At 36.5% G+C, this 22314-nt stretch overlaps 1 protein-coding gene across 1 annotated transcript in view; it reads right to left on the reverse strand.

Moving 5' to 3' along the window:
- The window catches only part of LOC110322572 (solute carrier organic anion transporter family member 6A1-like), an 81306-nt gene that overhangs the window by 55269 nt on the left and 3723 nt on the right, over positions 1-22314 (reverse strand). The window contains exons 3-6 of the mRNA XM_021199270.1: positions 17915-18106; positions 17134-17230; positions 6412-6527; positions 2171-2280 (exon numbers count right to left, since the gene is read on the reverse strand). Of these exons, the coding sequence (XP_021054929.1) occupies positions 2171-2280; positions 6412-6527; positions 17134-17230; positions 17915-18106 (515 nt within the window). The remainder of the gene's footprint in view (positions 1-2170; positions 2281-6411; positions 6528-17133; positions 17231-17914; positions 18107-22314) is intronic.

Below are 22314 nucleotides of genomic sequence, written 5' to 3' on the forward strand. Positions count from 1 at the left end.
CCACCTGGGGATCCATCTCATATACAGTCACCAAATGCAGACACTATTGTGGATGCCAAGAAGTACATGCTAACAGGAACCTGAAATAGCTGTCTCCTGAGTGACTCTGCCAGAGCCTGACATATACAGAGGCAGATGTTCACAGCCAATAATGGAACTGATCACAGGGTCCTCAAAGATGGAGTTAAGAGAAAAGACTGAAGGAGTTGAAGGGGTTTGCAACACCACAGGAAGATCAGCAATATCAACCAACCAGAGCTCCCAGGGTGGATCACCAACCAAGGAGTACACATGGATGGACCCATGGCTCCAGCTGCATATATAGTGGAGGATGGCCTTATGGGGCATCAATGGGAGGAGAGGCCCTTGGTCCCATGAAAGATTGATGTAGTGGAATGGGAGGGCAGAGAGGCAGGTGTGGGTGGGTGGGTGAGGGCATACCCTCATAGAAGAAGGAAGAGGGGGATAGAATAGGGGACTTCTGGGGAGGAAATTTGTTAAGGGAATAACATTTGAAATGTAATAAAATAATTATCCAATAAAAAGAAAGGAAGCTACAATGAGGTGCCTCTTCTCCCTGTTAAAATGATGCTGTAGTCTACATATAAAATTCTCCCCACATACCCACTTAGTTGCTAAACTAATGGTACTCTTTGGGGGAATTTGGATCTTTTGTGGGGAGGAACAGTTACCTGGAGAGAGGATGCCCCCACCAGGACAGCTTTGAGCTCTATATTCTGGCTCTACTTTCTCTCTCCTCTCTGTTTATGTAGCAAGACATGATACTATGAAGGCATTTCAGCTACACTTTTTCCCCTCCCATATATGTGCCTATAGATCGTGCCTTCTCTGTCATGATAGAATGCATTGTCCAATCCAAAACAAGACTAAATTAAAGTCTTACTGACATATAATCACTTACTTCAAAGGATTCATGATTTAATAAAGAGAATTTGAAGAATAGTTACAGGTAAAAATAAATCTTTTAAAATAATATATCCACTTATCTTTGAAAGAATTCAACAAATTTACAAGTACTTTGACAAAGTCAATTCAATCCAAATATAAAAATGTGAACTCAGTAGTTAGACAGGTCCTCCAGTGGAGTGATAGGGACACCAATCCAACTTCAAACAAACAACACAAATAACGAACCATCTAGGGAAAGATACTGAGAGTTCTATAAAGTGGAAAAAAATGACTAGTAAATATTTTTAAAGTAATGGGGGTCTTTTCCCTAGTGAAGGTTATTTCTCTTGCTCTCAAGGTTTCTTAATTGCCTGTAGTTCTTTCTCTACAGCTGACAGAGAGAAGCAGGATTGAGGATACATCGAAAGGGAAGAAGCGAAGAAATGGAAAGAGGGAAGAGCCACATCATATTTTAATTTTAAAATAATATTTTAAAGGAAATGGAATATTTTGAGTAGGACAATAAGCAATTAAAAAAAAAACAAGAACAAAAAACAAGTATTTCCAGGAAAGTGAAAATAATTGGAAATCAGGAAGATAGAGATGCAATTCTAAAGTGAGTTAGAAAAATTCAATTGATATTATTTTGAAGACTTTTGAAAGATCTATTCAGAGTGTAAGATTCAGTACACATGAGTAAAACCTCTATATGATAATTACAACCATGCAATCTATGTGCCAGAAAGAATATTTTAAGTAGAACAAAGAACATTTAAAGTCGGACTCCAGTATTGGAAGGAGCTTCCTCTGCATCCTGGAGTCTGTTACTTCAGGAGGCATGTTTCTCACCTACAGAAACAAAGGATTTTGTATTCAATATTGTGATTTGTGGGTTTGTGTGTGAGAGGGTGTGTTGACCCAGGTTCTTCCAATTCATACCGTCTTGTTAATTATCATATTTATTTCTTCAGAAATTACATAAAATCAATTAAAAAAAAAACAAGTCAAACTTATGGCTGTGGCATCATCTGTTACCAGCACTAGGCAGGTCTTTAGGTATACCAAATAAGGGGGTTCTTTCTTTCCATTATGCAAAAACTGACTAATCTAATAGGAGACCCCAAAGCTTTCACCCAAATTTAGGAAACACTTTTTGTTATTTGCTTAGCTCTGTATGAAGATTAAACAGGTCAACCTAACTGATTTGTAAAATATTTTAAATAAAATGTATAATATTTTAAATAAAAATGCTTTACTATACCCAAAGAGCATGAAACAAATCCTGTAAATTATATCCATATTCCATATTCTTAAGCTTCTTGTAAAAGGAGAGAGAGTCCTTTTCTTTCTGTTGTTTTAGCTTGTGTGCACCTAGAGGTCATCAATAAAATAGTCTTATGATAATGTTGAAGTCGGTAAGAAAATATAAATCATGTATTTGTACATATTATAGTAACCCCAGTTATTCATGGAAATACAAGAGAGTTAGTTTTAAAAAAACCCAAACCAATGCATGTTTTAGAAAGCAAATTCTTCTACAGCAGTGCTTTGCAAAAGACACTGCTGTAGAAGCTGATTATGTAATTTCTGAAATCTGCACTGCCCAATTCTGAAGTCAACCACTATGTATTTCTTCTAACTACTAGAAGTGGGTTACTTAATTTTTAGTGGTGCCTATGGCTGAGTTAATTAGTTCTAATGTAATGTAGAACTCAACAGTTAAATTCAATAAATAACATGGCACAGCCTTAAAATGCACATCCCTCCCCCCCCCCCCAAATACTATCTTATATCACAAAGTATTTTGTGGTAATGAAAGGCACTACCAAATGAGAACTTAGTTTTTGGTAATAGTACATAGTAATAATGTAATAGTACTAATAGTAGTAAGAAATGTAGCTATAACATTTTTATTTCCATATTTATCATTATACTTTTTCTTCCTTAGCACACCTTTATTCAGTGACCTCTCCCAGCCCCTTTATCTTTTGTTCCCACATAGCTCCTGTTCTCCCTTTATGTCCCATCAGTGTATGCCATCTCAGCATTTTTTTTCTGCAAGTGTTATGCATTTTCCTTACATCTAAGTGAAGTGTCACTCAGTTACACAATTTGCTTATTGAGTCATTTGTTGTTGGATTTCTAGGCTGTTTTTATATTATGGATGTTGTTGTTCGTGCAGGAACAGTAATGAAGGTTTCACTTGATGGTCATATAAGTGTCATTGGGACCTTCCTTAATGATAGATATTCTGGATGGTGGAAGATGGAATCTCAAAACAGTTTCAACTAGCATTTCTCTGTTTGTTGAAGGTATTAAACAGTTATGTGTAAACATTTTAGGTTAGTTTAAAGAGTAGTCAATTTGTAACTTTATTTTCACACACATATGTCACCAAATTCTGTTCTTACTTATCCCTTTTCCGTTTTTGCTCTCCCATACACCACCACCCCTTCCATTTGATTTCTATCTCCTGTAACTCTCATGTTTTGCTTATGTGATATCTGTATTTCATTATTGCATATGCAGCTTCCTTAAGCTCTTTTTAGACACTCACATGATTAACTTTCTAGTCTTGTCAAACCATAACCCTCCCTCTACCTTACACATGAACACACAAATACACACATGAATGCATGCACATGCACATACACACATATGTGTACCGACAAACATCCTTTTAAATTGACATTCCATATATGGATGAAAAACACATTTGACATTTGATTTTTCTTTTTAGAGTCTTGCTGATTTGACTTAACAGAATTTCTATTTTCATCAGTTTTATTAAAATGTTTATGGTTTAATTTTTTTTTCTTAGCTGAATAAAATTCCACTTTAAATAGGTCTAGGGATTCCTGCGGTATCAGGCAAAGAAACAAACCATGAAAAAGTGAGAATGCAAATAGTTCAAATTGCTTGGTCAACCTGGATTAACCCTGGAAAGTCTGATGCCTAGCAGTTTAATGTCAGCATATTTAAAAACAATGTAATTTGAAAAAAGTTTCCTGATATAACACAATTATATTATGCACATTATGCACAAGGAGGCTCTAATTGTACCCAAACCACATCAGGGTACATGTCACTTCTCCAAAGAAGATGGGATCTGGAGACACACTATATTAATTAGCTCAAGAGTTCTAAGAAACAGTCTGTCCTGCTCTCAGTTGTACAGACAGCAGGGAGTTCATTTCGATTATTAACCACTTCTGATCCTGGTGGTGGGAGCTTAGACGATCTCTTGGCTATATGGACAATGTGAAAGTCATTGAGACTATTGGGTATCTCAGATCCTCATTATGGAAGCTTTGGGGAGCCCCTGGCTATAAAGATAATGTAAGAGTCACTTAGTGTATTAATCACCTCGAATCCTGGTTTTTGGAGCTTAATAGGGCTGGAGAGATGGCTCAGCAGTTAAGAGCACTGACTGCTCTTCCAGAGGTCCTGAGTTCAATTCCCAGCAACCACATGGTGGCTCACAACCGTCTGTGATGGGGATCCGATGCCCTCTTCTGGTGTCTTTAGACAGCGTTGGTGTACTCTCGTACACATAGGAGCTTAATATAGCCTGGCCCAACAGGTAATACCAATCACCAGGCTATTAATAACCTCCAATTCCCAACTTTGTGGATGGAAAATCTTCTCCCATTTCTTTGAGAAGACAGTCCTACATGCTTAACATTCCTGGTTTGGCCAGAGACCTGTGGGTACAAGGACCTTCATGCTCCCAACACATAGGTACCACAATTTATCCCATTAAACTATTTGTAAACATCTAGATTTGATCTATTTTCTAGTTACTGTAAATAGTGATACAGTAAGTAAAGGTACACAGGTATTTCTGTGATAGAATCCATCTAGTATATGTAGACATAATCTTTTTCGGCACTCTGTAAAGGCTGTCCTTGTGTGATTCAAACACTGATTTCTCAGCCCTCATAATTGGTTCAATATGGACACATTATTGTTATGGTTCTTCAAAAATATCCCGTCTCAAGTTTGTGTAAACAGTTCTTACCATTTATTCTTTCTATTTATTGTTTATCAAACTGATCACCCAATGGTTGGACAGAAGAAAAAGTAGGGCAGGACTTCCAGCATTCAGATATGCTGAGTATGAACTATGAAAGAGTTCATAGAATTCAGCTGGAGAATGAAAGGCTCTAAGTGAAAGTATTAGATTAACATAGGGAATAAAGATATTGAGGTAAACCTTGGAAATGAAACTTGGTCTCTCTGTCTCATTATTGGGGACTAGTTAGGATAAATAATTCACTTTATAGGCATTCATATGGAAGAGTGGTACAACAAGGTCATATGGTAATTTCATTTTACATTTTTAAAAGATTTTTAATTATGGTATGTGTGTGTGTATGAGAATGTACACATAAGCATTGCCTGTGGAGCTTATAGGTACAAGCAGTTATGACCAAACTCGTGTTCTGTGCAAGAGTGGTATTCAATTTTAACTGATAGGATATCTCTCCAGCCCCTTATTTTCATATTTTTTGAGAAACCTCCAAAATTTATATATAGCTGTGTAAGTTTATGTTGTCACCAGCAGAGAATAAGGGTTTGTGTTTCCCCACATCATCATTTGCACAATTCTCCCGATTACAGCTATTCTCACCATGTTGAAATGGAACTTCAATGGTTTAATTGTTTAATGCAAAGGTTTAATTTGCATTTTCTTAATGGGAAAGGATGTTGATCAATTTTCAAATATTTACTGTCCATTTGTATATATATTTTTTTAACAAACTGATTATTTGAGATTTAACATAGGTCCTGTTAGTCATGAACTTTCTGTTTTCAGAACTGTTCAGGCTGTGTTGCAGATGCTTGGGTACATTGTACGTTTTCATCATTCATTTCCGTTTGTACTTCTTCAGTAACTGAATGTTCAGACAGCTCCCTGACCACTTTAGCTCTTTGCCTGCTGGCTTTTGCACTCACTAGCAAGTCCATTTCTTCATACTAATTTGAAACTCCTACTTGAGAGTTCAATTCCAACTAAAGACAAGCTGACACATCCAACCTTATGGACCGAAAAACTGCAGAATTCTTGGACTATAGTCAAGATGTCCATTTTGGGGTTAGCTGACCACTTTGTACATCATTCTAAGTAATCCCCTCTGTAAAAATTTCATTCCATTTCTGTTACTCTAGACAATTCTGACTCACACACTCAAAAACTAGATTTGTGTATATTTTCTTAAAAAAAAACAATGTCATACTTTAAATAAAAGGGTATATTAACAGAAAATTATGAGTGACACAAATATATTCTAATGAAGCTGTAGTACATAAATATAATATTAGGATGTGATATTGCTTGATTTGGTAAAAAAAATTGGATACTTGAACAATATATTTCTTTTTCAGTGCAATACAAGTAGGTGAAGCATATTCATAAAGAGGTGTAGTTTATCTGTGCTATGAAAATTGAAGTTGAGGATATGAATTATTACAAAAAATTGATTATATTTTAATACTCACCAGGTAAACTATGTGGAAAACATAAAAATGGGAAAAATGTGAACCACGCGAGCAGAGTGGCACACAGAAAACCGATAAACCAATTGAACTGCCACAGAAAAAAGTTGTCATTTACCCTTGAATAGAGAAAAGAAGGAAATTTCAGTTAGGCACACTTATAAAAAAACAATTAAATAATAAAATAATATAATTAGTTGTGAGAATGGGAGAATTTTCTGTTAATTTGCATTCATTTGTAATTTGTCACCCTTAATTTGGGGGCTTTGCTGATAAGAGCTGGTTGTTAGTTTTCAGTGACATGACTCATGTACCAGGTGTTCCTGCTTGTTTTTATTTCCCGTTTTCTTCAATTCAGTTTCTGCGCATGGAAAACCCAAGTCTTGCTTCTTTCTTAGGCTCCTTAAAGTCTTTGCACCTGGGCCTCTATAGCAAGAAGCATTGTATTTTAGCACAGTTTTTCTAATTTATGGCATCTTGATATCACATGCCATCACAAGGTCCCTTGTGCTAAGCATACTTTGTATTTTTGTGACCTCTCCAGTTTTCATATGAGGCCCATTTACAGTCTTCTTAAGGTTTCCTTTGCTTCTTACAAAGCTTAGTAGCTGGTAAGGTAGGAAGATAATAGTGATTTTTCAATTAGATACGTGAATACCAGTTCTTTGGTCATTATTAGAATGTCAAATTCATCAAGAATAATAATTATGTTTATTTTAAATAATTCCCATGTTTAGTTTAACATTTTCTTACATTCATTTATTTTATGTTATGTATATGAATGTTTTGCCTGAATGCCTGTAGTGTACTACATGCAGGGTTCAGAAGAAGTTGTTGGAGACCCTGAAACTACAATCCGAGGGTTGTGAGCCATCACATGAATGCTAGAAACCCAATACAGGTCCTCTGAAAGACTTATATTCATTACAAGTATTCATTACTGCTAATCCATCCCTTTAGCTCTAAGAAAAGTAATTTTCTAAAGCTAGACACTGATAAATTGATAAGTCTATCAAAATTGATAATCCTAATAATTTGTATGTACATGTAGACAAAATATACAATAAAATTTAAAATATTAAATTGGAATTTTAACACAAATTAAAAAATATGTAATGGGACACACTAAAATATAAAAGAAACAACTGTAACTATGAGGACATTTTATTTACTATGACATTCTTTGTTACAAATAATTGTTTAAAAGTATATAAAATACAATCAAAGACAAAAACACAAAATGTATCAATTGTTTAAAAAGTTTCAAAGTAAAACCTCAACCCCTCATTGTAGTAAAACCCCAAAGAAAGTAGTGCCAAAAGACTCATGTACACTTAAATATCATCGATGTCATAAGCCATCACTTCAGCCAATACTGTGCTAAACAAGTACAATCTGAAGTGTTTCCTCTGAAGTTGAGAACCTAAAGTGAGTGTCCACTCTCTGCATACTTCCTTCCATCAGAGAGCTCTTAGTCTTAACCTAAGCAGCTGGTTGACGAAAAGAAGTAGGAGAAAGGCATACATAGGAAAGGGAAAAAAACAAAAACCAAATCTATTTAAAGATCTACATGTAAAACACCCTACAGGCTCAATCTGAAAACTCTTGAAACATTATGACAAATATTTTTGACCGAGTGGCAGAATAGAAAATTGGTATATAAAGATTATACTAGGCCCCCAACACATATACAGCAGAGGACTACCAGATCTGGACTCAGTCAGAGAACTTGCACCTAACCTCAAGACAATTGGGGCCCCAGGGAAGGGGGAGGTTGGTTGGGTTGGAATGGAGATGGGGCATCTTCTTGGAGACAGGGGTAGGAGATGTGGGATGGAGAACAGTCAGAGGGTGGACTGGGAAGGGGATAAAGTCTTGACTGTAAAAAAAGTTTAAATACTAATAAAAAAATATTAGTAAGTTCCCTAGAACCAATTCAAAGCACAATGAGAAAGCAATAAAGAAAATAACCACATTCAGTTATTCATTTGCACTAAAGTGTAAAGAGCCTAGGGAAAATATAATGAAGGTTAAGGACACTATGATGAAGTACACAAAACATTAGAAAGTAGAAAATCATCAAGGATTGGAAAAAGATAATAAAATAAACTAGTAAAAGCTGGGTTGACTGCTGTGTACATGAGTTAAGAGAATTAATATTGTGAAAATAGGTGTATTACTGAAAGTGTTCTATAGATACAATGCCCATATCTTCAAGGCTTTTCCCCACTTACTCCTCTATCAATTTCAGTGTCTCTGGTTCTATGTGAAGTTCCTTGATGCACTTAGACTTGAGCTTTGTACAAAGAGATAAGAATGGATCAATTCTCACTCTTCTACATAATAACCGCCAGTTGTGCCAGCACTATTTGTTGAAAATGCTGTCTTTTTTCCACTGGATGGTTTTAGCTCCCTTGCCAAAAATCAGGTGACCATAGGTGTGTGGATTCATTTCTGGATCTTCAGTTCTATTCCATTGATCTACATGTCTGTCGCTGTACCAGTACCATGCAGTTTTTATCACAATTGCTCTGTAGTACAGCTTAAGGTCAGGCATGGTGATTCCACCAGAGGTTCTTTTATTGTTGAGAATGGTTTTTGCTATCCTAGGTTTTTTTATTATTCCAGATGAATTTGCAAGTCGCCCTTTCTAAAGCTGTGAAGAATTGGGTTGGAATTTTGATGGGGATTGCCTTGAATCTGTAGATTGCTTTTGGCAGGATGGCCATTTTGACTATGTTTGTCCTGCCAATCCATGAGCATGGGATATTTTTTCCATCTTCTGAGATCTTCAATTTCTTTCTTTAGGGATTTGAAGTTCTTATCATACAGATCTTTCATTTCCTTAGTTAGAGTCACACCTAGGTATTTTATATTATTTGTGACTATTGTGAAGGAAGTTGTTTCCCTAATTTCTTTCTCATCCCTTCTGTCCTTCATGTAGAGGAAGGCCACTGATTTGTTTGAGTTAATTTTATATCCAGCTACTGCAATGAAGCTGTTTATTAGGTTTAGGAGTTCTCTGGTGGATTTTTAGGGTCACTTATACATACTATCATATCATCATTGGGAAGAGAGGCCCCTTGGTCTTGCAAACTTTATATGACCCAGCACAGGGGAAGGCCAGGGTCAAGAAGTGGGAGTGGGGGGTAGGGGAGCAGGGGCGGGGGGAGGGTATAGGGAACTTTCAGTAGCATTTGAAATGTAAATAAAGAAAATATCTAATAAAAATTACAATTAGAAAAAAACCAAAATCAGAAATGAAAAGAGGGGTACTAGAGAGATGGCTCAATAGTTTAGAGCACTGACTGATCTTCCAGAGTCCTGAGTTCAAATTCCAGCAACCACATGGTGGCTCATAGCCATCTGTAATGAGATCAAATGCCCTCTTCTGGTGTGTCTGAAAACAGCTATGTTGTACTTAATACTAAGTTAGCAAATAAATCTCAAAAAAATGTTTATAAAAAAAGAAATTAAAAGGGGGACATTGTAGTCAATAGGAAAATCATTAGTTCTTACTTCAAAAATCTGTATTCCACAAAATTGAAAAATCTACATGAAATGGATAATTTTCATGATATGTACCACACACTAAAATTTAAATACACATATAATGCTAAGGAAGTAGAAACAGTCATTAAACATCTCCCAACCTAAAAAAGCCCAAGGCCTAATAATTTCAATGCAAAACCCCACTAGACTGCCAAAGAAGAGCAATTACTAGTGCTTCAAACTATTTTATAAAATAAAACAAAAGGAACACTGCCCAATTCATTTTATGAGGACACAGTCGTCCTGATAACTAAACCACACAAAGACTAGACCAAGAAAGAATTTTAGACTGATTCCCTTTATGAACATTAACGGAAGAATACACATTAAACTACTTGTAAACAGAATCTAAGAACACATCAAAAACATCATCCACTATGATCTAGTAGATTCCATTTCAGAGATGCAAGGATGGTTCAAAATATGAAAATTCAAAAATATAATCTACCACATAAACAAAGTGAAAGATAAAAACACTTGATCCTCTCATTAGATGCTCATTGAACTCCTTTGACAAAATCTAACACCCTCTTAGGATAAAAGTCTTAGAGAGATCAGGGATAAAAGGTACATATCTAAACACAATAAAGGCAACACACATCAAGCTGTTAGCCAACATCAAAGTAAGTGGACTGAAACTTAAAGCAATTGTTCTCTCTCCATATCTATTCAATATACTACTTGAAATTTTAGTTACAGCAATAAAACATCTAAGAGAGATCAAGGGGATAAAAATTGGAAATGAAGAAATCAAATTATCACTATTTGTAGAAGATATGATAGTATACTTCAATGAGTCGTAGAATTCTACTGGGGAAATCCTACAGCTGATAGTCACCTTCAGAAAACTGGCAGGATAAAAAAAATCACCACTTCTCTTATACACAAAAGATAAAAGATGGACTCAAAAAGAACTTAGGGAAACATCCTTTGCAATAGCCACAAATAACATAAAATATCTTTGTATAACTCTAATAAAGCAATTGAACAACCTGTATGACAAGAACCTCAAATTTTAGAAGAAAGAAACTGAACTAAATACACGAAGCTCTAAATATCTCCCATGCTCATAGACCTATTGGATTAATGTAGTAAAAATAGCCATTTTACAAAAAGTAATCTATAGATTTAATACAATTACCATCAAAATTTTAACACAATTTTTATAGACTTTGAAAGAACAATTCTCAACTTCATATAGTAAAACAAAACAAACAAACAAACAAACAAATCTAGAATAGACAAAACAATAAAGCTTCAGAAGGAATCACCATCCCTGACACAAGCTGGACTATAGAGCAATACTGATAAACATTACATGGTACCGGTAGAGAAACAGACAGGTTTATCAATAGATTTGAATTGAAGACCAAGATATAAACCCACATACCTCTGGACACTTGGTTTTTGATAAAGAAAATAAAACTATGTAAGGAAGAAAACTTTAACAAATGGTATTGGTTTAACTCGATGTCTGCATGTGGAAGAATGCAACTAGATCCTTATTTATCAACCTGTACAAAACTCAAGTACAAGTGAATCAAAGACCTCAACCTAAAACTGGATGCATTAAATCTGATAGAAGCGAAACAAGGGAATAACCTTAAATGAATTGTCACAAGAGACAAATTCCAGAAGAGAACTCCAACAGCTGAGGCACTATGATCAATAATAAATGATACCTCATAAAACAGAATTGCTTTTGTAAGACAAAGGACTTCTTCAAACAGACAAAATGGGAGCTTACATAATGGGAAAAGGTTCTTTTTTCCAACTCCACATCTGATAGAGGGTTGAAATCCAAAATATTTAAAGAACTGAAGAAATTAAACATGAACAATCCAAATAACCAATTTTTTTTTAAAAAATGGGATATATATCTAAATGGGGAATTATCAGAGAAATTTCTAATGGCTGAAAAGCAGTTAAAGAAATGTTCAAAGTCCTTAGTCATCAGGGAAATGCAAGTCTAAACAACTGTGAGATTTTATCCTATACCTGTCAGAATGGCTAAGATCAAAACCTCAAGGGACAGCTCATGCTGGTGAGGATGGTGAAACATGGGCAACACTACTCCAATGATGGTGGAAATGCAAACTTTTACAAACATTTTGGAAATCAATTTTGTAGTTTCTCAGAAAATAGGGACTCTACCTACATCAAGATCCATCTATACCATTCCTGGGCACATACCCAAAAGACATTCCACTCTCATTAACCATGGACATTTGCTCAACTATGTTCATAGCAGTTTTACTTATAATAGCCAGAAACGGGAAACAACTTAGATGTCACTTAAGTGAAGAATGGATAAATAAAATTTGATTCATTTACACAATGGAATACTACTCACCTGTTAAAAACAATGACACAAAATTAGTAGGCACATGGATGGAATGAGAAGATATAATCATGAATGAGTGACCCAGACCCAGAGAGATACACATGGTATATACTTATTTGTAAGTGCATATTAGACATAAAGTGCAGGATATCCATGCTACAAACAACATACCCAAAGAAATTAAGTAACAAGGATGCTTAAATTGCACTGAGAAGGGGAAATTGATTAGAGATGGGGAGGGGTAAAGGGAGGTGACTGGGTGAGGAAGTGATTGGAATGGGAAAAGTAGGGATGAGGTGGTAGGAGGACAAAGGGAGAGAGAACTGAGAGAGAGAAATGAAATCAAAACAGGGCATCTCTGGTTCAAACTACAAACCTAGGAATCAGAATTTCCCAGAAATATATGAGGATGATTCTAGCTAAGGATCCTACCAATGGGGGGCTATGGAGTCTGAAATAGCCATCTCCTGTCACCAGGAAACCAACCCAGCCAAAATATTTTTTACCTACAATTTGACCTGCTTGCAAGATGTGCATGGGTTAGAGATGGAGCAGAATTTGAGGGAAGGGCCAACCAACAACTGGCTCAGCTTGAGACCCATGCCATGAGAATCAGCTCACCCCTGACATTATTAGTGATATTTTTGTGACACTTGCAGACAGGAGGCTAGCATAACTGACATCCGAGTGCTTTCACCTAGAAATTAATGGAAACAGATACACAGACACATAGCTAACTTTAAGCAGAGCTTGAGGAATCCTCTGGAAGAAGAGGAAGAGGGATTGAAGCAGCTAGAAGAGTCAAGGACATCACAAGAAAACCTAGAGAATCAAATAACATGGGCCCATAGAGATTGCTCAACTCTTCAGAGCATGGACTGCTCTTCCAGAGGTCCTGAGTTCAAATCCCAGCAACCACATGGTGGCTCACAACCATCCATAATAAGATCTGATGCCCTCTTCTAGTGTGTCTGAAGACAGCTACAATGTACTCACTTTAAATAAATAAGTAAGTAAGTAAATAAATAAATAAATCTCTTTAAAAAAAAATGAACTCCCAAACAGAGAACATGCAAGAGATTGACCTAGGACCTCTGCACATACTTAACAGTTGTGCAGCTGATTCTTCATGTGGGACTCATAAAGCAAGAGCAGGGGCTATCTCTGACTACATTGCCTGCTTTTGCATCCCTTTTTCCTATCTGGGATGCCTCTTCTAGCCTCAGTAGAAGATAATGCATCTAGTCTTACTACAACTTGATATGCCAAGAGTGGTTGACATCCATGGGAGGTCTGTGCTATACTAAAGAAAAAGTGAAGAGGGGTATATGGATGGAGAAGAGTGGACAGGGAGTGAATGGGGGAAGTGGATTGAGGGGAAACTCTTGTGATTGGGATATAAAGTAAATAACTTAATAAAAGGGAATAAAATATAAAATGTATAGTATTGGCATTAAAAAGACACATTAATCAATGGAATCAGACTTAAGACTCATGTATGTACAAATATTGAACTTTTGACTAAGAAACTAAAAGTATATACTGGAGAAAATACAGTACTTCCAAAAATGGTGGTGATAAAACTAGATAGCTGCATGTGCAAGAATGCAAACGGATCCATATCTGTCACCCTGTATAAAACTGTACTCCAAGTGAATCACAAATCTCAACATAAGACAAGATATACTGAATCTAACAGAAGACAGTAGAGAATAAGCTTGAGCTCATTAATACAGGAACGACTTCTAAATAGAATTTGAATTACTTGAATTGCAAATTCACTAAGACCAATAATTAATAAGTGGGACCTCATTATGAAGGTGGGTTCAGTAGCTTCACACAGCCAGATGCCCACCCAGGGCTGAGTGGAAAGCATCAGGCAGTCCTCCCATGTCTGTCTGCTTGCCCAAAGCACAGGAACTCTGACCAGACACGGGTTCTCTCCCTCCCTCCTCTTCTCCCACACCCATAGCCCGCAAGTAAGATCTTTACCAATTCTGTGTCATAGAATGTTAGTATCTACAACATATAAAGAACTAAAACACTAAACACCAAGAAAGTAACCCAGTTTAAAAGGAATGTAAAACTAAACAGAACAACTCTACACATAAAACTCAGAAGGTTGAAAAACATTGAAAGAGATGCTCAACAACTTTATAAATCAGGGAAATGCCAATTAGAACTACTTTGGGAATGTATCTCCTGCCAATAGAACAAACAGCCGCATGTGCTGACAGAGTGCACACCAGCACATTAGTCATCTGTTAAAAATGAAATCATGAATGTTGCTGAAAGGAATCCAAATGGAGTCACAAAATAATAGAAGAGATAATTCCCCAACTAGACATCTTATGCCATCAAGTCCCAGGGATAGATTAAATATTACCAAGTCATTTACTAAAGGCATGCCACAAATCTACCATATATCACAAGCTTTTGCCAAGGCCGTTCTCTGCAACCTGACAGTCAGGCCCAGCTGCTAAACACAACATGCAACTTGTGTCATCAAACACAGAAAAGTTGAGTTAGTGGCTAACTAAAGACTTCTTCCCTACTGACTAACATTTATGCTGCTGGAAGGAACGCTGCATACTACCAGAGAGATCAGTGATCTTTACTATCACCAAGCTACAGACCCTGTGACCTACAACAGGTCTCTACCTATAATTTGCATTAGGACAAGAAAGTTACATCTATTCTGGATGCAGCCAAGTACTTTTTGATTCTAATTAAAATTCACTGTATAAGATACAACCTATATCTGACACTGCTAAAGTATCCAAAACCTGGGAATAAATAAGTCATACTGCTGGGGAAAAACCTAATAGCATTATTCTGTTTAAGGACTATAGTAACAAAATGGCTCCAATTAACTTTCTCATATATCTGTAGGCCAGTGCCTTACTCAATGCACATCAGAGAAACTTCTTCATATAGTAGAGGTTAATTAATACCCAGTTGTGGTTATTAACTAATGGGAAATCATGGAGACTCTGGCCATGATGTACTGAGTCCCACAAGCCCAAACAATAAAGCCAACAGACTATAGACCGAAGCATTATAAACACATAAACTAAAATAACTCTTCTTCTGGATTATTTTATTTATCTACATTTCAAATGTGCCCCTTCCTGGTCTCCCCTTCGAAAACACCCCTCTCATCCCTACTCCCTTTTGCCTCTAAGAGGGTACTCCCATACCACCCACCCACTCCTGCCTCATACCTCTATCATCCTACTTCACAGAGACAACAATCCACAGAACCATGTTCCTCCCTCCAGCTTTAATTTAATGTATGAATACTGACTTCTACACTGTTGGGGTCTCCCAGCTCCTTGTTGCCACCAGGCCTACCTTGCTGTTACACTAATCACTCTCCTTCAAAGCGCCAGCCCCCTACAGGCACTGAAACCCACTAGAGAGTTGCTGTGTCTCCACCGCCTACCAAGAGGACCCCCCCCCCCTGGATCTCCCAGAATGCAGCATCCTTGGACCACCTACGCCAACAGACATTCGTCCCTGCCTCAATCCTTGGACCCGCCTACGATTGGACCACCGCTGGCACTTCAAAGACTTAAGAGGGGGCTGGGGATCTTTCCATGTTATTTAAACGGAGTTCGGTTATTAAACTTTGGAGCCTTGATCAGAAATTTGTCTAGGCTTCCATTTTCCTCTCTCACATCCCATTTTAGCCAGCCCGCCTCTCAGGATGAACCCAGACCGGATTAAAGTGAGTTTTGTCAGAAACTCACACTACACACATAGCTGGAGCAATGCACTGACCCATATATACTATTTGGTTGATAGTTTATTCCCTGGGAGCTCTGAGGGGTATGGTTAATATTGTTGTTCTACCTATGGAGTTGCAAACCCTTTCAGCTCCTTCAGTCCTTCCCTATCTCTTCCATTGGGGTCCCAGGGCTCAGTCTGATGGTTGGCTGTGAGTGTCTGCATCTGTCTTTTTAATTTAATTGTTAACACAAAGAGTGGTGTCCCAATCCTAACCATGAAGCTATTTCCAATGGATGACTATTTGCAAAAGGTCAGTAAGTTTCCTGCAAAAAAAGTGAAGTGTAACTGGGTACAACAACACTCCAGACCAAGTCCCATAACCTGGAGTAGTTGCCAAATACAAAATGAACTCAATGAGTTTTAGGATGGCCTTTGTTGTTGTTGTTCCATTTTGTTTTGTTTTGGCTTTTAAAAAAATGTATTATTGGTCTTTTGCTTGTTTGTTTTGCTATTCACTGTTGTGTTTTTTTGTTGTTTTTTTTTGGTATGGGGTTCTTTCTTTTTTGTATTTCTGTTATTTTGTTTTGAATGAATGAATGAGAAAGATCATAATTTTAGGTAGATACGGAGGTAGAGAGGATCTGAGAGAAGTATGATGTGGGGAAGAATGTGAACAGAATACTGCATGAAAAAAAAACCTTTAATTAAGTAAAATGAACACTTTTACATATCATACATGTAACTATTACTATTACATTGTGTTGAATCAAAACTGTATTTTTTTCAACAAAACATAAAACTTAGTAATTTTTTCAAAATTTATTTATTTTTTTACATATTCACTTTACATCCTGCTCATTGTCCCTCTTCCAGTCACCCCCTTCCACAATCCCTCCTCTTCCCCCTCTCATTCTCCTCTGAGCAGGTTGGCCCCATCCCTTCCTTGGGTATCCCATTTCAAACAGTAAAAATACAAATGAATTTTAAATATACACATCACCAGAAGTTGGATACATTTTCTATGCACTATTAGTGAGTTACTCTATCTATTCAATAAGCATTCTATACTAAATAGTAAAGTAAACAGTGTGACTTACTCTTCCTCAGAACTGTGATTAAATGAAGGCCTAAGGTTTGGTGATCCTACTGCAAAACCCAGACCATATCCCAGTACAAATGCAGCATCCGCGACACCTTGAAAATGAACAAAAGGACTAAAGAGCTTCAGAAGTTAATTTGGTTTAAAAAAAAAATCTAAACTACCAGCGATATTTGAATTTTTTCATGATATTCTCTATTACTTGACAAAGAGAAGATGGGTAGGAAAAGAGAGGAAGAAAGGGGAGGCATGAAAGAGGGAGAAAGAGAAAATTTTTAAATAATTTCTGGAATTGATTCCAACAAGTCACAAATTAGTAGGGCAGGAAGTTCATGAGAAATTCATGCAAGAGTTGATGCTGTTTTATCCTAACAGGATAGATTATTTTGAGATATATCAATGTTTACTTAATGTAGAACACAGTTTACATAGGACATTGAAAAGTGGGAAAATTACTCTCTCTCTCTCTCTCTCTCTCTCTCTCTCTCTCTCTCTCTCTCTCTCTCTCTCAGAGAAAAAGAAACAGAGACACAGAGAAAAGTTTGCCACCTAAAACATACATGCATTTTCAATTCCTTTACACCTTTCAGTGACATTAGATTTTTCTAGTATTCCAAACCTCAAAATGATCAATGTGATTTTGAAGTTTTGCAAACAAATTACCAGCACTTACTACAATGTCATCACAGGGCCAACAGTATTTCTGTGTCTGTTCAAACATACAGAAACTCAAGGAATATTCAAAATGGGCCATGTATAATAAAAAAAAGCAAACTTGCCTAAATAGATGCCAGCCATGTATATGGAAATGTTGTCATAAATGTAGGTTACACCAAGGATATACATCGGCATTCCTGCAATTCCCTGGAGAGACTGCCCGATGATGGAAAAACTGATAATTTCTGATTTGAATGGTACTATGTTTTCCTCACAATTTGGCATTTTTCTTTCTTCTTCATCTATGCATAACTCTTTTGAAAGATAAAAGTTATATTTTACTGAATTGAATTCAAAATTAAATGTACATCTGCAGTTGCTACTACCACCATGATTTTTTCTTTTATTTAATATTCTTACATTGAATGTACTAATATAATTAATGATCCTATTCTTTAATAATATTCTCAATAGAAATTGCACAATAAAAGAAAATGTTAGAATACTGGAGGAAACATGCATATGATGAATGAGACTGTGATTGTTTATATGTACAAGATTACATCGACACAGATATGCTTATATGCATACACAATTACTCATATGTAATACATATGCACTCACTTTCCTAAACATTGAGCCCTGTTCTTTTGAAATTTGTCTCTAAAAGAAAAGTACTTGTGATGCCCTGGGTGTTCTACTATCTGAGTTTAGTTCCAAATCCCTTTCTTTAGCAGTTTTTAAATTACATCCACACTTTTTTGATGACATAATTTCCTATTTTTAACTCTAAAGCTTCAGTAATATGCTATTATGGTTTGCGTATGAAGTACCTCTCTAAAGTCTCATGTGTTCAATTCTTATTTCCTTGTTGATATTATTTGGTGAGTTCTGAGACCTGTGAGGGAGAGATACAACCTTGTCTCTGAAAGGTGTATCTAGTCACAACTCCTTAATTATCTTCACTATGTTTTGTAGTCACCATGAGGTAAATGACTTTCTCTGCATACTCCGAATTTTCTTTCTGACTATGGGCTCAGAGTTGATAGACTAGTAATCGTGGAGGTAGCACTCTGAAATAGTGAGTTAAAAAACTCATGTTTCCTACTTTTAAGTTGTGCTTGACATTTTTTTTACAGCAACAAGACAAGTACACATAGCTCATCAAAACAAGGTATTAAGTCTTAAAGTTAGATAGTTGTGGGGCACACCTCTAATCCCAGTGTCTGTGAGGGAGAGGCAGGAGGATCTCTGAGCTGAGGCCAGCCTGACTGACACAATGAGTTCCAGAGTAGACAAGGCTATAAAAGCAGCCAGGGCTACAAAAGAAACCCTGTATCAACAAACAAACAAAGAGATCACCAACACCACCATAGTTACTATGTGATAATCTACCAATTAGATTTTTAAATCCTTTGGGTCACAGCTTCCTTCTCATTATTCTTAATAGTTGTTAGGTTGGTGGAGCTAAGCAGGTGACACTAAATCACATATATTATGAACATATTGGGTGAAGTTTAAAAATATTGAAATATTGTAGAAAAACTGTTAAAGGGAATACTACATTTATTATACTAATGAATCCTTATTTGGCTTAGTTTCTGTATAATAATACATAATTTTATGGCAATTCAGAAATTGTCTCTAAAATTGTGATTTTTTTTTAAATTGGTCATTTTTGACTCCTTTTAATAATGCATGATGTATGCTATCAGTTTCTTTATGCCATTTTCAAATATGTATGTGATGCATTCTGATCAATTTCATCTCTTTTCTCTTTCTGTCTGCCTCGCCCTTACACTGATTTGCTTTCTCTTTTGAATTAGACACTCAATCTAACTTCTCTTCTTGTTTTTCTTGTTGTTGTTGTTGTTGTTGTTGTTGTTGTTGTTGTTGTTGTTCTTCTTCTTCTTCTTCTTCTTCTTCCTCCTCCTCCTCCTCCTCCTCCTTTTCTTACTCCTCATTGTTTGTATTCTTGTCCTTCATCTTGTTCTCTTCCTGCTTCTTCTCCTTCAGCTTCCCCACCATTTCCTCCTTCTTCTGCTTCTTCTTTTTCACCTTCTTCAATTACTCAATGTGTTGTGTTTCAGTTTTTGCTGGATGAAGGCTGAGGAGTTATTTGCAGAAGCATGGGCACCTTGTTAGACACCCCAATACTGAACTCTACATTAGCAAAATCTAGTTTCATAGAAATATATAGGAATGCATGGGGACTTGTGCTTTTCTTTCCCTTTTATGATAATATGTTTGTAGACTATCTTGAATAATTCATGTGCAGATATTCATAGCTTCTGTGAGTTCAAGATTGCTATGGATACTTCTTTGCTAAATTCAGTATTTCACACTACTTCCCAAACTCTCCACCCCACTTAGCTCTTTCATTCTTCTGCAGTGTTCCCTGGACCTTGGAGGGCCTATCCATAGCTGAGCATACCACCTTCCCTCCCCCTGCTTCTATGGGGGTGTTCCTCTACCCAGCCACCCACCCACTCCCACCTCCCCACACTCCATTCCCCTACACTGGGGCATCTATTGAGCCTTCATAGGACCAAGGACCTCTCCTTCCATTGATGCATGACAAGGCCATTCTCTGCTACATATGCGGCTGGAGCCATGTGTACTTTGTTGATGGCTTAGTCCCTGGGAGTTCTGTGGTATCTGGTTGGTTGATATTGTTCTTCCTATGGGGTTACAAGCTCCTTCAATTCCTTAAGTTGATGGCTTTGTTGATGGCTTAGTCCCTGGGAGTTCTGTGGTATCTGGTTGGTTGATATTGTTCTTCCTATGGGTTACAAGCCCCTTCAATTCCTTAAGTCCCTTCTCTAACTCCTCTATTAGAGACCCCACACTAAGTCCAATGGTTGGCTGCGAACATCTGCCTCTGTATTTGTAAGGCATGCTTACTTTTTATTTTCCCAATAATTCTAGCTAGTGTCTTTTAGTGTGTGACCCAAATAATCCTACAAAATCTTATGAGACTAATCCTCTTCCCTAACTTGATGACCCCTCCTTTATGTTCCCCTCTAATTAATATCATCATGTCTTTTCTCTCTTTCACAGCAAGCAAGCTGTCATTCAATGTACAACCAAAATCAGAGTATCTCTTTACACGGTCTCCAGGTATAATTTTAGAGCTGAAAGGAAACATATGGAGTTAAATATCCAATCCGACTTCATGATAAATAAAACAGGGGAGGCTTTCACCATGTTTACAATCATACAATACACCCCAAGCCTATTTACCTCTGCCTCATTCTAGAAAGTTGAGCTTACTAGTATATATACTCCTAAGGATCACATTTCTCAGCTTTCGATTGAATGTTTTCTGAAAATAAATGGATCCCACTGCTGTAATGAATCTATTCTTTTTTAAGTTTAAGAATAAAAAATGATTCTGTCACAGAAACTGAAGTTTAGAAATAGCATATAATAGCATACATCGCAAGCACCAAAAGAGAAACTATCAGGATGTAGAAAGTGTTCACTAATACAAATAATGATTGAGTTCTAAATTCACAACAAGTAAGTTCTTGTTACAGTAAATATCATGACTTCCATTAGTGAGTTGCTAGAAATAATTTTGTTGCAACATTTTGCATAAAATCATGTTGAAGTTCACCAAATAAATAAGTGTAGATAATCAATCAACACGAAGAGGTCTTTCACAAAATCATGTATGGAAAAAAAAAAAAAAAGATATCAACAGGCGAGAAAAGGAGAATTGACCACAATCATGACTGCTATTGCTATTCTTTAAGGGTGAGTAGGACTTGGAGCTGGGATGGCTCAGCAACCCAGAACTCTGGGTGTTCTTCCAGAGAACCCAGTGTCTGTTTCCAGCACCTAAAATGGCAGCTCACAACTGTCTGTACCTCGAGGTCCAACTTCTGACAGAATAGCTGACCTTGGCAGATATCAGCATGCACATGGAGTATGTACATACCACATGGAAAACATGCAAACAGATAAAACAAAATTAATATGTAACAATAATAGTAATAGAACATAAATATTAGAGTGACAAAGTTGGGTACTGTAAGGAATTGTGGGAAGGAACAACATGGGTGGTTGGAAGGATGAGATATGGGAGGGATTGGATGGTGGAAAAGGAAAGGGGTAAAAATTAAATTTATTTTAATTATAAAAAAACAAAAAAAATTAAGAGGCATTTGAAATTCTAAAATGGAATGAGAATAATTTGATTATGTTTAATCATTAGTGAGAACAGATAGAGAAAGGGATCTTGCATACAGAAGTAGAAGGGGATGACAAATGGAAAGAAGGATAATGTAGGAGCACACAGAAGGATCACTAGAGGACAGCTCCTTTGTTTTAACTGGAGGAAAAAAATGAAGAATACTAATAGACAACTGTAGGCCAAAGTAAAACTTCAGTGTTAAAAAAATAAAGGCAATTTTCCTCTGTGACATAATTTTTCATCCAACACAGGACATCTTAGGAGTTCAGTAAGAAAGCTTAAAGTATTTTCGAAGGTTAGAATAGAATTTGCACTGTGATAACT

Source organism: Mus pahari, chromosome 5 (genome assembly GCF_900095145.1).
Source record: "Mus pahari chromosome 5, PAHARI_EIJ_v1.1, whole genome shotgun sequence".
In the NCBI taxonomy this organism is placed as follows: Eukaryota; Metazoa; Chordata; class Mammalia; order Rodentia; family Muridae; genus Mus; species Mus pahari.